The sequence below is a fragment of the Heptranchias perlo genome, chromosome 6 (genome assembly GCF_035084215.1).
Source record: "Heptranchias perlo isolate sHepPer1 chromosome 6, sHepPer1.hap1, whole genome shotgun sequence".
NCBI classification, from domain to species: domain Eukaryota; kingdom Metazoa; phylum Chordata; class Chondrichthyes; order Hexanchiformes; family Hexanchidae; genus Heptranchias; species Heptranchias perlo.
Window position 1 is genome coordinate 98,480,223 of NC_090330.1, and position 14,214 is coordinate 98,494,436.

Here is a 14,214-nt window from a genome sequence, read left to right on the forward strand (position 1 = left end):
ATGTATGCACAGGTGAGGGCATTTTAAAGTCAGAACATCCGGATCTAAGGGAATGAATGCAAAGAAGACTAAGCTCCAGTACACAAAGCAGAATCAAACATAATTATTTTTCTTCACTCACACAAAAGGCTTAAATAAAACTGCTAAACAGTTTCATCCTTGTCTATTAAAAGCACTATGAAAAAAAATCACATTTCTAACTTTTAAAATCTATTTATATAATGAAAGGTGAAGTTATATTTGAACAGAGTCTTCAATGTATGATATCTGCTGCCCATATCCTAACTCACACCAAGTCCCGTTCACCCATCACCCGTACTCGCTGACCTACATTGGCTCCCATTCTGGCTACGTCTCGAATATAAAATTCTCATCCATTTGTTCAAATCCCTCCAAGGCTTCGCCCCTCCCTATTTCTGTAACCTCCTCCAGCCCTACGACACACCAAGATCTCTGCACTCCTCCAATTCTGGCCTCTTGTGCATCCACGATTTCCATCACCCCACCATTGGCAACCGTGCCTTCAGCTGCCTAGACCCTAAGCTCTAGAATTTCTTCCCTAAACCTCTCTCGCCTTCTTTAAGACACTCCTTAAAACCTACCTCTTTGACCAACCTTTTGGTCACCTGTCTTAATATCTCTTTATGTGGCTCGGTGTCAAATTTTGTCTGGTAACAACAACTACTTGCATTTATATAGCACCTTTAGCGTAGTAAAATGTCCCAAGGCACGTCACAGAAGAGACTTATCAAATAAAATTTGACACCGAGCCACATAAGGAGATATTAGGACAGGTGACCAAAAGCTTGGTAAAAGGGGTAGGTTTTAAGGAGCGTCTTAAAGCAGGAGAGAGAAGTAGAGTTGGAGAGGTTTAAGGAGAGAATTCCAAAGCTTAGGGCCTAGGCAGCTGATGGCACGGCTGCCAATAGTGGAGCAATTAAAATCGGGGCTGCGCAAGAGGCAAGAATTGGAGGAGCGCAGAGATCTCGGAGGGTTGTGGGGCTGGAGGAGATTACAGAGATAGGGAGGGCGAGGTCATGGAGGGATTTGAAAACAAGGATGAGAATTTTAAAATCGAGGCGATCCCGGACCAAGAGTCAATGTAGGTCAGTGAGCACAGGGTTGATGGGTGAACGGAACTTGGTGCGAGGTAGGATACGGGGAGCAGAATTTTGGATGAGCTCAAGTTTATGGAGGGTGGAAGATGGGAGGCTGGCCAGGAGAGCATTGGCATAGTCGAGTCTAGAGGGAACAAAGGCATAGATGAGGGATTCAGTAGCAGATGAGCAGAGGCAGGGGTGGAGATGGGCAATGTTACAGAGGTGGAAGTGGGCAGTCTTGGTGATGGAGCGGATATGTGGTCAGAAGCTCATCTCAGGACACCAAGGTTGTGAATGATCTGGTTCAGCCTGACGGTGGCCAGGGAGAGGGATGGAATCGGTGGCTAGGGAACGGAGTTTGTGGTGGGGACCAACGACAATGATCTTCCCAATATTTAGTTGAAGGAAATTTTTGCTCATCCAGTCTGACAAATCGCAATCTGACAAATCAGAGGCAGTGGAGGGATCGAGGGAGGTGGTGGTGAGGTAAAGCTGGGTGTCAACGTACCTGTGGAACCGACATCATGTTTTCGGATGATGTCGCTGAGTGACAGCATGTAGATGAGGAATAGGAGGGGAGCCAAGGATAGATCCTTGGGGGACTCCAGAGGTAACGGTGCGGGAGCAGGAAAAGAAGCCTTTGCAGGTGATTCTCTGACTACAGTTGGAGAGATAGGAATGGAACCAGGCGAGCACAGTCCCACCCAGCTGGACGATGGAGGAGAGGCATTGGAGGAGGATGGTGTGGTCAATCGTGTCAAAGGCTGCAGACAGATCCAGAAGGATGAGGAGGGATAGTTTACCACAGTCAGTCATGTAGGATGACATTTTTGACTTTGATAAAGGCTGTTTCAGTACTGTGGCAGGGGCGGAAACCTGTTTGGAGGGATTCAAACATGGAGTTGCGGGAAAGATGGGCATGGATTTGGGAAGCAACACCACATACAAGGACTTGAGAGGAAAGGGAGGTTGGAGATGGGACAGTAGTTTGCAAGGACAGAGGGGTCAAGGGTGGGTTTTTTTTCAAGATGGGTATGATGAAGGCAGATTTGAAGGGGAGACAGTACCCTGAGGAGAGGGAACCATTTACAGTATCAGCTAATATGGGGGCCAGGAATGGAAGTTGAGTGGTCAGCACTTTGGTGGGAATAAGGTCGTGGGAGCAGGAGGGTCTCATGGTCAAGATGAGCTCGGAAAGGGCACGAGAGGTGATAGGAGAGAAACTAGAGAAAGTTCAGGGTTAGGGCAGGGGGTAACCGTGGGGAAGGTTTGGCTTGGTGGGCTAGGAGAAGGGAGGGAAGTAGCAGAGGCAGTTGAACGGATGGTCTCAATCTTAGTGACAAGGTAGTCCGTGAGCTCCTCGCACTTGTTGTTGGATGGGAGAGTGGAGGAGGCAGGGGAAAGGGGTTAATTAAGACAGTTTGTAGTGAAGCCAGGGCTTTTCTTTTCATTCCAGGAAGATCCTGGAATAGTGAGCTTCTGTGAAGCACCTTAAAACATTTTACTATATTAAAGGCGCTATATAAATGCAAGTTGTTGTTGATAACTTGCATTCAAATCACTTATAGATGAATACATAATCACTGCTACACAAAAACAGTGATGATATCCTGTTGTGACACTTCAACTATACTTGTTGTAACTCTGGGGAGCAGTTTAAATAGTTGCGTTTGAATAATGTGGGGCAAGATTTGGATGAAGATAAAAATAATGGTGATTTTGAAGACATTTAGAAATCAGTGTTGATTATGGGAATTTCCATCTGCTGGTGCTGCTGCGTTGCATATTTTATGATAATGGCAACTACTTTTATTAAATTATTTAGTAATTCTGAGCTATAATGGTATTCACTCTAACAGAAATTTGACACCAAATTTTCTTACCATAGCATTCACCTGAGTTATAGTGCTAATAATGATTCTTTGCACCATGGAGCTAGACTGATATTTGGTTTGCTAATGAGACAGCAGTGTGTGGATTGTTGGGAGCAGAAGCAATAGAGGATGAACTAAAGGGGCCATGTTTCCCAGCAGATTCAGAGTCCTGCAGTATTTTCTTTTTCGCTATGCTGGCAACAAAATGGCCTTGTCATTGCCACTGAGCTACAGTTCACCTAACACAGTGAAGGCATTCTTGGATGCATCTCAAGGTCATTCCTATATAACTAATGTTCAAAGGAATTTCATACACTTTAACTTGTTTGTATGTTAACATCGCAAGTTATGGATAGAAATTCGCAGAATTAAACTGTTTCATTGGAAAAAAGTTAAGGAGTGAGAATTTTGTTCAAAGGCAATGATGATGCAATTGTAAGCATGACTACAGAGCTAGGCACCCAAGTTCAAAATTGGCAAGCTCTATGCAAGACTTGTAAATGCTTTCCCTGGCCAAGTAGCAAATCTGAGAAACAAGTTCCCAACAAAAGTAGTTAATGTCTTGTCAATTCACTCTTTCCAAAAGGATGTTCAGGCTGGCTTGGACCAAAAGCATTAGTCATTTGAACTGTCAGAACAGTGCAATAATACTTAATGAAACTATATGAGGCTGCTCCAGGTCACTGCTTTATAGGTAGCTCTGAGGAACTCTATGTCTTGGCTCAAGAGGTGGTCATTTTACAAGGATGAGCTCTAATTTCCCACCATTCAGTAATGCAAGCATGGTTAATCCAACCTTTTATGTTGAGCATGAGGTATTTTCTGTACTTTTGGTTCCATAATTTGTGTACTGGGAAGTGTTACATTTTAGTAGGCTACACAAGTTTAATTCTGGCGCTTGTCAAAGATAACGTCAAGAGCCTTTCCATTTTTTGGATGTGGACTCCCAAACATGTTTCTGTGGGATTAAAGAGTAGGCAAGAGAATTTATATTATCTATGCTGATAAATACAAAGTAATATATTTTTATGAAAGTTTTCAAATACATTTTTATTCAAATTCAGAAACAAAAGTGTACTGCATTTTTTCTTGTCTGTGAGTTGGTGAAAACAAAACAAAACTAAATTACCACATCAGCATTTATTCTTTATCCTCAAACTTTTCCAAGTGCAGGATTCTGGTTTAATACATCTTTTGTGAAGTCATAACTCAAGTCACAATCATTGACTTCAATTATTCTCAAATACCACCTTGATTTCCTTTATTACTTTGTTTCTGTTGAACAAGCTTTCAAATAATGTAATTAGAAAAAAGATCAGCACAAATTGAAATGAACAATCCTTTTAAGCTCGTCATTTGATTTGCTAATTGACTTTAAAAGAACAAAGAAAAAACAGCCAAATGAAGCATTTTTATAATAGGATGTAAAGACAACTATAAGAATTTACACCCCCTGTATGTTAAAATCAATTCCAGTTACATTTTCCTAGCAATCTGATGCAACATTTGAGCCAATAAGAGAATAGTTGTGTTAACAAAGCAGTTTCATGTCATGCAATAGTCACTGTAAAAAATGAGTATTGAGAATAAACTAGCAAAGCCATTTCATAAGCTTGAAACCATACAAATAAGTGGAACTACTTCCTGTTCTGGTCATTTTTAAAGGTATATCAAGATACTTAATAGAGCTCTAATCCTAATTCCAGTAAACTACATATTGTTCTTCAAATATTACCACCTTAACAGGAAAAAAAATCTACTTTTAAATTTCAATAATTGTAAATAATTCAAGAAATAGATTGGTTTTCTTTAAATCAATGTTATCAACTGATTATGGGCTGGGTGGGTGGGAAGGCAAAGCACTTTTGATATCCAGTTACAAACTTATTTCAGCATCTAAGGGATAAACATTTTGGTCAATGATTAAGGGTACAAGGATGGCTCCACTGTATTTCTTCAGTCGCAATTTGTAGTTTCGAACCCTTTTACGTTGAAAAGGATCACTTTGTGTATTTTCATTTTTAATTTAAAATTTGAAAGGGAAAGTTCCAACCATCTAGCAATTCAGAAAATCAGCCCATTTTACAATGTGTCTTGAAATTCAATATTTTGCTTAGATTTTGTGGTAACACCGTATATTATTTATTCTTCAGTAGTTTCACATCCAAATAACTTGGCAGCTTGAAGCACAACATCTGGACATTTCACGTTAGGAAGGAATGTTTGAGTTGTTCATTAGCCACATTCTGGAAAAAAAAATAAAATTACAAAATTAATCATTTGGGAATTGTTTCCTCTTAATTTTCTTCCCAATTTTCGACCCTTACCCTTTCACTCTTCTGAAGGCAAGAAATTACAATAGGGAACAGTTCCCTGAGTATAATTAACCTTCTGGTACTTCACCCAAGGGACCATTCATTATGTGTAAGCCTGGACAATGAATATTGGATCTCATCACACCACAGCCCCATCTATTTTCCATACACATCCATTTACATCATTAGGAGCCATACAATGGTGAAGACCAGCAACCGTGGCAATTTTGTTTAGGGATAGTGCGGCCAAATGTAGCAGCTTGACTGCTCCCCCCAGCGAAGAGATAGAAAATATCTAATTAAGATATATCATTCAAAAGTACCTTGCTGCAAACAAACATTTATTTTACAATATGAATGGCTTAAAAGATCTTTCATTTAAAGACTGATCATCCTAAATATATTTTCTAAGATACTGGTTATTGAAATTTCTGCTCTGAAACACAATTTATTTATAATCCAATATTGTAGCTGATTGTGAACGACTAAATGATACATTTTGTTTACAGGTTTTAATGAACTTTACTAGGTGCTGTTGGTTTGTAGTATGGATTGACAGGAACTGGTGGTTCAAAGTGTAAATAGTTTACAATTTAAAGGTTAAAAATAACCAACACAAATAAAAGGGATCTATAAATGGATTGGGCTTTAAATTCAAATTAATCTCTTCTAAATACCATGCTTAATTATAAGACCATATGAACCATTGCAGCTTTAGTAGAGCCTTATGCATCATATTCCTAGATCTGTAATTTAGGATTAAATAAAAGATTATTTGTATAGTGATGCAAGAATACTTAAAATCAATAGTCATTATCTGAAGCCTTGTTTTGAAACCATAAGTAAAAAGTTGTATGACTACATTTCCAGTAATAGTTTTCTTGTTCGCATCGCTTGCAACACAAATTTGCCAATATTTACCTGTCATCTAAATTTAAATAGGTCATCAGTTTAAAATACTGTAACATTAACTAGAATTAGTCAAAAATAATGCATTTTGGAAGGAAAGGGAATACACTGTAAAATGGTAAAATTTTAAAAGTAAAGGGACAAAGGGATCTTGCTGTGCAGATGCACAAGTCGTTAAAAGTGTCAGCGCGAGGAGGTAAAGCCATAAAAGGAAAACAGAATCTTTGGCTTTGTATCTAAAGACATAGAATACAAAAACAAAGAGGTAATATTGAAATAAAAAGCAAAATACTTTATTGACTTCATATACTGTTCCAACAAAGCTCAACACGAGCATCAAGAACAATATGGAAAACTTTCAACTTGTGCCCAAAATGGGCGGGAAGTGGGTGGGGCGGCCGCATTGATTGCCCAGTAAAGTCAGTGCGAGAAACCAACTCTTGTCTGTTCAATGCCTCATTTAAATTTGATTGTGCTGGTAATTGGACATCTCACCAATTGGCTCGGGGGGGATTCTGGGCAGACCCAACGTCAGTTCCTTGTGGTCTACACTTGTTAAAGGGTAGATGCAATGCTCATTATGGAGCTCAACTGAAGGCTCCACTTAAATTTGGAAACCATGCAACAGGAAGTTCAATGACCTAACTTGTGCTGCCAAGTTAAGACTCCCATTCACAATCTTGCTGTCATTGTTAGCACAATGTTACACCACTTTTCTACAAAATGGATCAATGAAAATGCTGACACCCCCCACCGCTTCACATCCCTCTCATCCAATCATTTCAACACCCTTCAGTATCCCTCCTCCTGGTGCAACATCCCACTACCACTGGTCTTACAATTAATACGCTCATTTGCACACACATGATGGTTTCTTCATTTTACCAAATTATTCTGCCCTCGCACACACGCGTTCAAAACTCTTCAGCATGCCACTCACTAACACACTCCCTTTCCTCTTGCAGGACAAACTAGTGCACAATGCCAGGGAGGACCCACATTGGCTATTATCCACTGAAGAGGCTGCTATGGATATCCTGGACAGAGGGAGTGCCAGAGCTGTTGCAGTGGATACGGCAGGAGGAAGCATGCCACAGGATGCTTGGGCCTATAACCATCCATTTCTCTTATTACTTAACTCACTCAAGTAATAACTCAATCTACACCACTGTTCTGCAATGATATACCATTGCCTCTAGCTACTAGCTATTTTCTCTATTCCCTCTCTGCAAGCCCTGAAGTCGTCACAGGCCCATCGGCAGAAGAGGTGAAGGAGAAAGAATCTGCAACTGAAGATACACCACTCACTCTTGCGCTTGCAAGCACTAGCTCAGAAATCGTCAGCCCTTGACCTTTAGATAATATCTTATAGGGGTCAGCACTCGGTGATGCACCAAGCATAAGTCTGCAGGACCAAGGGCAGGAGGAGGGGACAGCTCTCAAGTTTCCTCATTAGAGGCCCGGCAGCTTTCGACATCCCAAGCTGAAGTAATTCAGGGAGCAGCTGATGGTCCTGATTGACAATAAATTGAAGCTATTGCAACAATGCTCGGTGACAGTGACCAAGGTAAATCAGATGCTGGGCTGTATTAAAAGCTCAATATTGAGCTGAAATACTGGTAATCCTGGCACTTTATAAATCATTGATGCGACCGCTCGTAGAATACAGTTTACAGTTCTGGCCACCACAGTACAAAAAGGATATTGCAGCTATTGAAAGGGTACAGAAGAGAGCAACCAAATGATTGAGGGGAAGGAAGGAAGGATTGGATTATGCGGAACGATTATGTAAACTGGGCGTGCTCTCACTGGAAAAGAGAAGATTGAGAAGTGATTTGATTGCTGTTTTTAGGATTCCAAAGGGACTAGATGATGTAGACCATGACAAGCTATTTTTACCTTGTCCAGAACAGTAAAACCAGGGGAGATGGCTTGAAGGGGGGTAAATTCAAAACTAATCTGCGGAAACAATATTTCAGTGAGCGAGTGGTCAATCTATGGAACAGTTAGTATTGATTCATTCAAATGCAAAATAGATAGCTTTCTTTCAGAAAATAATATTTTGGGATATTGTGTATGAGTAATTTGAAACATGACGTGGTAAGTATAGCATGATTGGGAGGAACAGGTGACTTTGGACCTATGGTTCCCAAAGCTCTCCACTAGTGGAACAGTTTTCCTCGCAGTCATGTCTGGGTCTGTGGTAGACTAATTAATAGAGATTGATTACTATGATTAGTAAACAGCTCCATTATCGTTGTATCATGCGACGATCAGGATGGTAGGAGGAGAACTAGATGGACCTTGGTCTTTTTTCATCTAGCAATTCCTATGTTCCCATGAGCACACTATAGGAGCACTAGAGTTGGTAGAAGAGCAGTTAGGCACAATGAGATTGCACCAGGATGACATTAGTTAATGGAAGGTAAATTACATGCTTTTTCAAAATTCTTGTTGTGCAGAGTTGGTTACTAAGTATTTGATGACCATGCAATGTATTTTGTCTGAAACCCCACATTGCCTGTGTTTGAGTTGGGTACAGTCCTAAGGATGACAGGAGGACTGGGACCAATGTTGGGAGGGACTGTTAGTGCAGAGGAATACTAAATTTTCTGCTGAAGCACTCCTGGATGAGTTGCTGTCGAAGAGCTCTGGCAGCTGGCAGGATAACTGGGCCTAGTTTATCCTCATCACCTTCAGTGTCTTCCTGTCGTGCATGCTCCTCTGTCTACATGTCTTCCTCTATAGCTGGTTTGATAGGTTGGCCCCTCTGGATGGCAAAGTTGTACAGTGTGCAGCAGACAATAAGGATCCTGGAGACACTCTCTGCAGCACACCTCCAGACCTATCTAGGTAGTGGAAGTGTTGCTTTATAGTCTTTTCCATCAGGGCTTGAGTGGAGGCATGGTGCTGATTGTACCTCATCTGTGCATTTGTGCTCGAGATCCTCAGAGGAGGGAATTCCAGATGGCAGAGAAATAGTGGTGAAACAGAGGGTGTGGAGAACAAGGAGAAAGCTGGAACAGAGGATAGTCTTCCAAGTATAGACAGGTGTAAGACATTGTAACAAAGGATGGGGCTAAAAGATGAAGAAATTTGAAAGTGAGGATAAGGACATTAAAGTCAATTTGCTGGGGCTAGTGGAGCTTGGCAAAGACAAGTGATGGGAGTGCAGGAATTTGTGCAGGAAGTGACGTTCTGAATGAGCTATAATTTTTGGAGGGTTGAGGCCTGCTAAAGGGGCATCACAGAAGTCGGCAGTGATGAAAGAGAGGTGGGGCAGAAGTGGGCAACGTTACAGGGGTGCAAGAAAGCAATTTTGGTAACAGAATAGACGCGAGAAAGGTAGCTCAGCTGTGAAAGTTAATGCAGTCATGGCCAGAGGCATGTAGGTGCTGGCAGAAACAAAACAGCACAGCTTCAGTTTTGCTCACATTAAATCGGAGGGAATTTCGTTTCACATAGGTCGTAACGTTGGACAGTCAAATACAGGTTGCAGCAATAGCTATGGGATCAATGGGGAGGTGGAGAGGCATGTAGAAGCTGACTCCATGCTTCCATAGGATATTGCCAAGCGGTAGAATATAAATGAAGAGAAGGGACCAATGGTGGAGCTCTCACGTACACCAGAGGTGACAATGCGGGCACAGAAGGAGAAAATGCAGAAGGACATGTTATGTCTTTGTTGCAACAGGTATGAGTGGAATCAGGAGACAGCAGTGGACTGCAAAAGAAATACATTTTAAATCACATTGAGCAGATTTGCTCCTAATTAAATACCACAATGTTACTGACCTAAATAACATTCATGAAATAGGAAACTACCAAACCATTGAGACAGACACAAGCCAAAGGTCAGATTGTTACTCATTTCCCCATTGAAAAGGTTCATTACCTCTAGTACAAGAAGAAAAGTCTGGTCCTGTGTGCCGCAGCCATGTTCTCAGACATGTTTCTGATTTTCAGGTAGTTGATGAAACCTCTGAAAAACAGCAGCAGTCCTAAAAAGAAAAAAAAATACAAATTAATACCCGTATTTAGAAAGAGTCCTGAAAGGGACTTCTGCCATTTGTAAATATAGGAAATCATAGAAATCTATGGCACAGGAGGAGGCCATTTGGCCCATCGTGTCTGTGCCTGCCAAAAAAGAGCTATCCAGCCTAATCGCACTTTCCAGCTCTTGGTCCGTAGCTTTGTAGGTTAGGGCACTTCAAGTGCATATCCAAGTTCTTTTTAAATGCGATGAGGGTTTCTGCCTCTACCACCCTTTCAGGCAGTGAGTTCCAGACCCCCACCACCCTCTGGGTGAAAAGATTTCTCAACTCCCCTCTAATCCTCCCACCAATTACTTTAAATCTGTACCCCCTGGTTATTGACCTCTCTGCTAAGGGAAATAGATCCTTCCTATCCACTCTATCTAGGCCCCTCATAATTTTATACACCTCAATTAAATCACCCCTCAGCCTCCTCTGTCCCAAAGAAAACAACCCCAGCCTATCCAATGTTTCCTCATAGCTAAAATTCTCCAGTCCTGGCAACATCCTCATGAAGCTCCACTGTACCCTCTCTAATGCAATCACATCTTTCCTGTAATGTGATGACCAGAACTGTAAGCAGTACTCAGGCTGTGGCCTAATTAGTGTTTTATACAGTTCTAGCATAATCTCCCTGCCCTTATAGTCTGTGCCTCGGCTAATAAAGGAAAGTATCCTGTATGCCTTCTTAACCACCTTATCTACCTGTCCTGCTACCTTCAGGAATCGGTGGACATGCACTCCAAAGTCCCTCTGTTCCTCTACACTTCTCAGTATCCTCCCATTTATTGTGTATTCCCTTGCCTTGTTTGACCTCCCCAAATGCATTATCTTACACTTCTCCAGATTGAATTCCATTTGCCACTTTTCTGCCCACCTGACCATTGATATCTTCCTGCAGTCTACAGCTTCCTTCCTCACTATCAACCACATGGCCAATTTTTGTATCATCTGCAAACTTCTTAATCATGCCCCCTACATTTAAGTCTAAATCATTGATCTATACCACAAAAAGCAAGGGACCTAGTACTGAGCCCTGAGGAACCCCACTGGAAACAGCCTTCCAGTCACAAAAACACCCGTCGACCATTACCCTTTACTTATTGCCACTGAGCCAATTTTGGATCCAACTTGCCACTTTCCCTTGGATCCCATGGACTTCTACCTTTCTGACCAGTCTGCCATGTCATACCTTGTCAAAAGCCTTGCTAAAATCCAGTACACTACATCAAACGCACTACCCTCATCGACACTCCTCGTTACCTCCTCAAAAAATTCAATCAAGTTAATCAGATACGACCTTCCTCTAACAAATCCATGCTGACTGTCCTTGATTAATCCATGTCTTTCTAAATGACGATTAATATTGACGCTCAGAATTTTTTCCAATATTTTGCCCACCATCGAGTTAGGTTGACAAGCCTGTAATTTCTCTTTCTCCCTTTTTAAACAATAGTACAACGTTAGCAGTCCTCCAGTGCCATGCCTGTAGCCAGAGAGGATTGGAAAATGATGGTCAGAACCTCCGCTATTTCCTCCCTTGATTCTCTTAATGGGATACATTTCATCTGGGAATTGGATTATATGCAATACAAGTAATAGAACTCCTACAGCAGGAATTTAAATGAATAGCAGTGGTGCAAATGGCTCAATCTTCTCATTCGACCTTTCACAAGGTTACGATGCAGGTGTACTTGCATAAGGAAAAAAATTCCATCTCTACAAGCAATCTTTACTGGACAACTACCCTCCTCACCAACAATCTTCAAACAAATCTGACTTTCTCAGTGGCACCTGTACAGCTGGTAAATCAAGGCAAATTTCAACAGGATTAATTCAAAATGTTTCAATAAGATAAAAAAAAAATCAGTGATATAATTCATATGACAATAAAACATAAAAACACAAGAGAGATAATTTAATACAGTCCTAACACAAAATGGGTTTCTGAAATGTAGTCAAAATGTAAACTTTGAAAAATGGACTTTGGTCTAAAATAAAAGAAAAGAAAAAGTGATCTTATTTTTAATTGAAAACAGACAACATTTGGGCAAACCATCAATCTAGAAAGTCCTCATTTACTTTTAAACCTGAAATTATAGCCTGTCTGCACAATTCATATTAGTATTAATAAAGGTTCTTAATTTTTGAACTCTTTGATGGATGCTGCACTATAATGTATGAAACAATTCAGAGAATATCTTTTAAATTTAAAACAATGAAATTTAGGGCATTTCAACAACAGATTACATATAGCCATACTGTTTTAATTTATTCTTGACATGTACTACTGGTTAAAACTAACACAACTGGTATAGAATTATAGCTGAAATAACAAAGCAATTTTGTGAGCTGCCAGGGGTATCAAGTAGATCTTAGAATCTAACTATGAATTATTAAGATTAGATTCATTAAACATGCATTTCTATTAGCTACAATATGAAGTTTACATGAACATCAAGTTTTTGCTGTGCTCATTTATTAAATTTTTCTTATTTTCAGCATTTAACCTTCAAACATGACGTAAATCAATGTTAAAAGGAAGCGATTGCAACATTACATTTTTTTGTGATTATAATTAGAATTCTTCTCTCCCTTTCTGAAGATGTTGACTCCAAGTTAGGTATGGCTCCACAGGAACAAATCACCCTCCGATACCTCGACCAAGTGGCCATTTTTCATGTGTAACCTTGTTAAGGACAATTATAGAGCCCTACCACAGCCACAGCTGAGATTATCACAGACCAAGAGCACAGACTAATACTCAAACCCTCAAACTCATTCCAAAAACCAGATTCAAGCCTACTGCATAGCTATACGGAAAATCTTATTAAATTATGTTCCAAATTTTGTTTAATTTCTGGGAAGCTACATGGGTGTGCAAAGGAGACCCCAATCAATGCAAAGAAAAATTTAGGTGATGCCACAGAAAGATTTTGACATCTAAGAAAAACATACAACAAGCTAGGTACTGAATTGCCAAGTATTTAGTCAATAGAGGGCTTTCTGGAATCCAACAGCTTCAGATTGGCTCTCAAGCTGATCCATAGTGCCAGTCCCACTGAAGTGAATGGTGCTGTTCCAGGAAATTGTGCAAGCCTTCCCTTAACATTCATTTCAGACCAAGTGAAGAGGACAAGAGATCTCAAATAGTGCTTTTCTGAGGCAACAAATTTGATAATATTTTCCTTTAGGTGCCATAAAAAATTATTCTTATTTTTTTTTTCAAAAATGGAGGTGTACTTACATTTTGGTACTTTACAAATTTAGCATTTCATGCAAAATTTCCCAGATACCGGCACATATTTTAATAAAAGATTTATTGTTAATTAAGTATAAATACAGAAAGCAAATGCAAAAAGTACCAGTTGAAAGTGGTTTGCATATATAGGATAGCTAATACCACTGTAATTCTCTACATTAACCTATTTACATGGAAACACTAATGGAGAAGAGCGTAGATTGAACATCCTTTTAGTTAATAAATTTAGTAAAATCATTACCTCTTTGGAGTAATTATTTTTACCTCCCACCTGTTATTGAGGAATATTTTATTTTTTCTCCCTACTTTTTCCACCAATTTTCTTCTCTTCTGAAGGTCCAGATTCATGCTGGCATGCAGGCACCCTCTTGATCTCTCACCCCAGAGGCCATTCGTCATATGTAAACTTAGACAAAGAATATCAGCAGGCAATATGACAATGTAAGCAGAGGGACAGAAATCTTGTATCCTCATCCATGCCCTTAGACTTCCAACAGTGGTCAAAAGCTATTGATCTGGAGCATGAACCTGGCTGATTTTTCCATCGCTTTTTCAGGGGCTGAGGGGCTAATTGCAGCATCCCTACCCAGCTGAGACAAACTAGGGTTCAAACGGGAAACATTCTTGGTCTATGTGGCTCAACTAGTTGCATAAGAACATAATAGGAGCAGGAGTAGGCCATACGGCCCTTTAAGCCTGCTCCGCCATTCAATGAGATCA

At 40.3% G+C, this 14,214-nt stretch overlaps 1 protein-coding gene across 2 annotated transcripts in view; it reads right to left on the minus strand.

Annotated features, from left to right (window-relative positions):
• Positions 1-3,997: 3,997 nt before the first annotated feature.
• The window catches only part of ndfip2 (Nedd4 family interacting protein 2), a 78,264-nt gene continuing 68,047 nt past the window's right edge, over positions 3,998-14,214 (minus strand). For both annotated transcript variants that reach the window (XM_067986497.1, XM_067986496.1), the window contains 2 exons: positions 10,094-10,199; positions 3,998-5,220 (listed from right to left, as the gene is read on the minus strand). In XM_067986497.1, the coding sequence (XP_067842598.1) occupies positions 10,096-10,199 (104 nt within the window). In that variant the 3' untranslated portion in view covers positions 3,998-5,220; positions 10,094-10,095. The remainder of the gene's footprint in view (positions 5,221-10,093; positions 10,200-14,214) is intronic.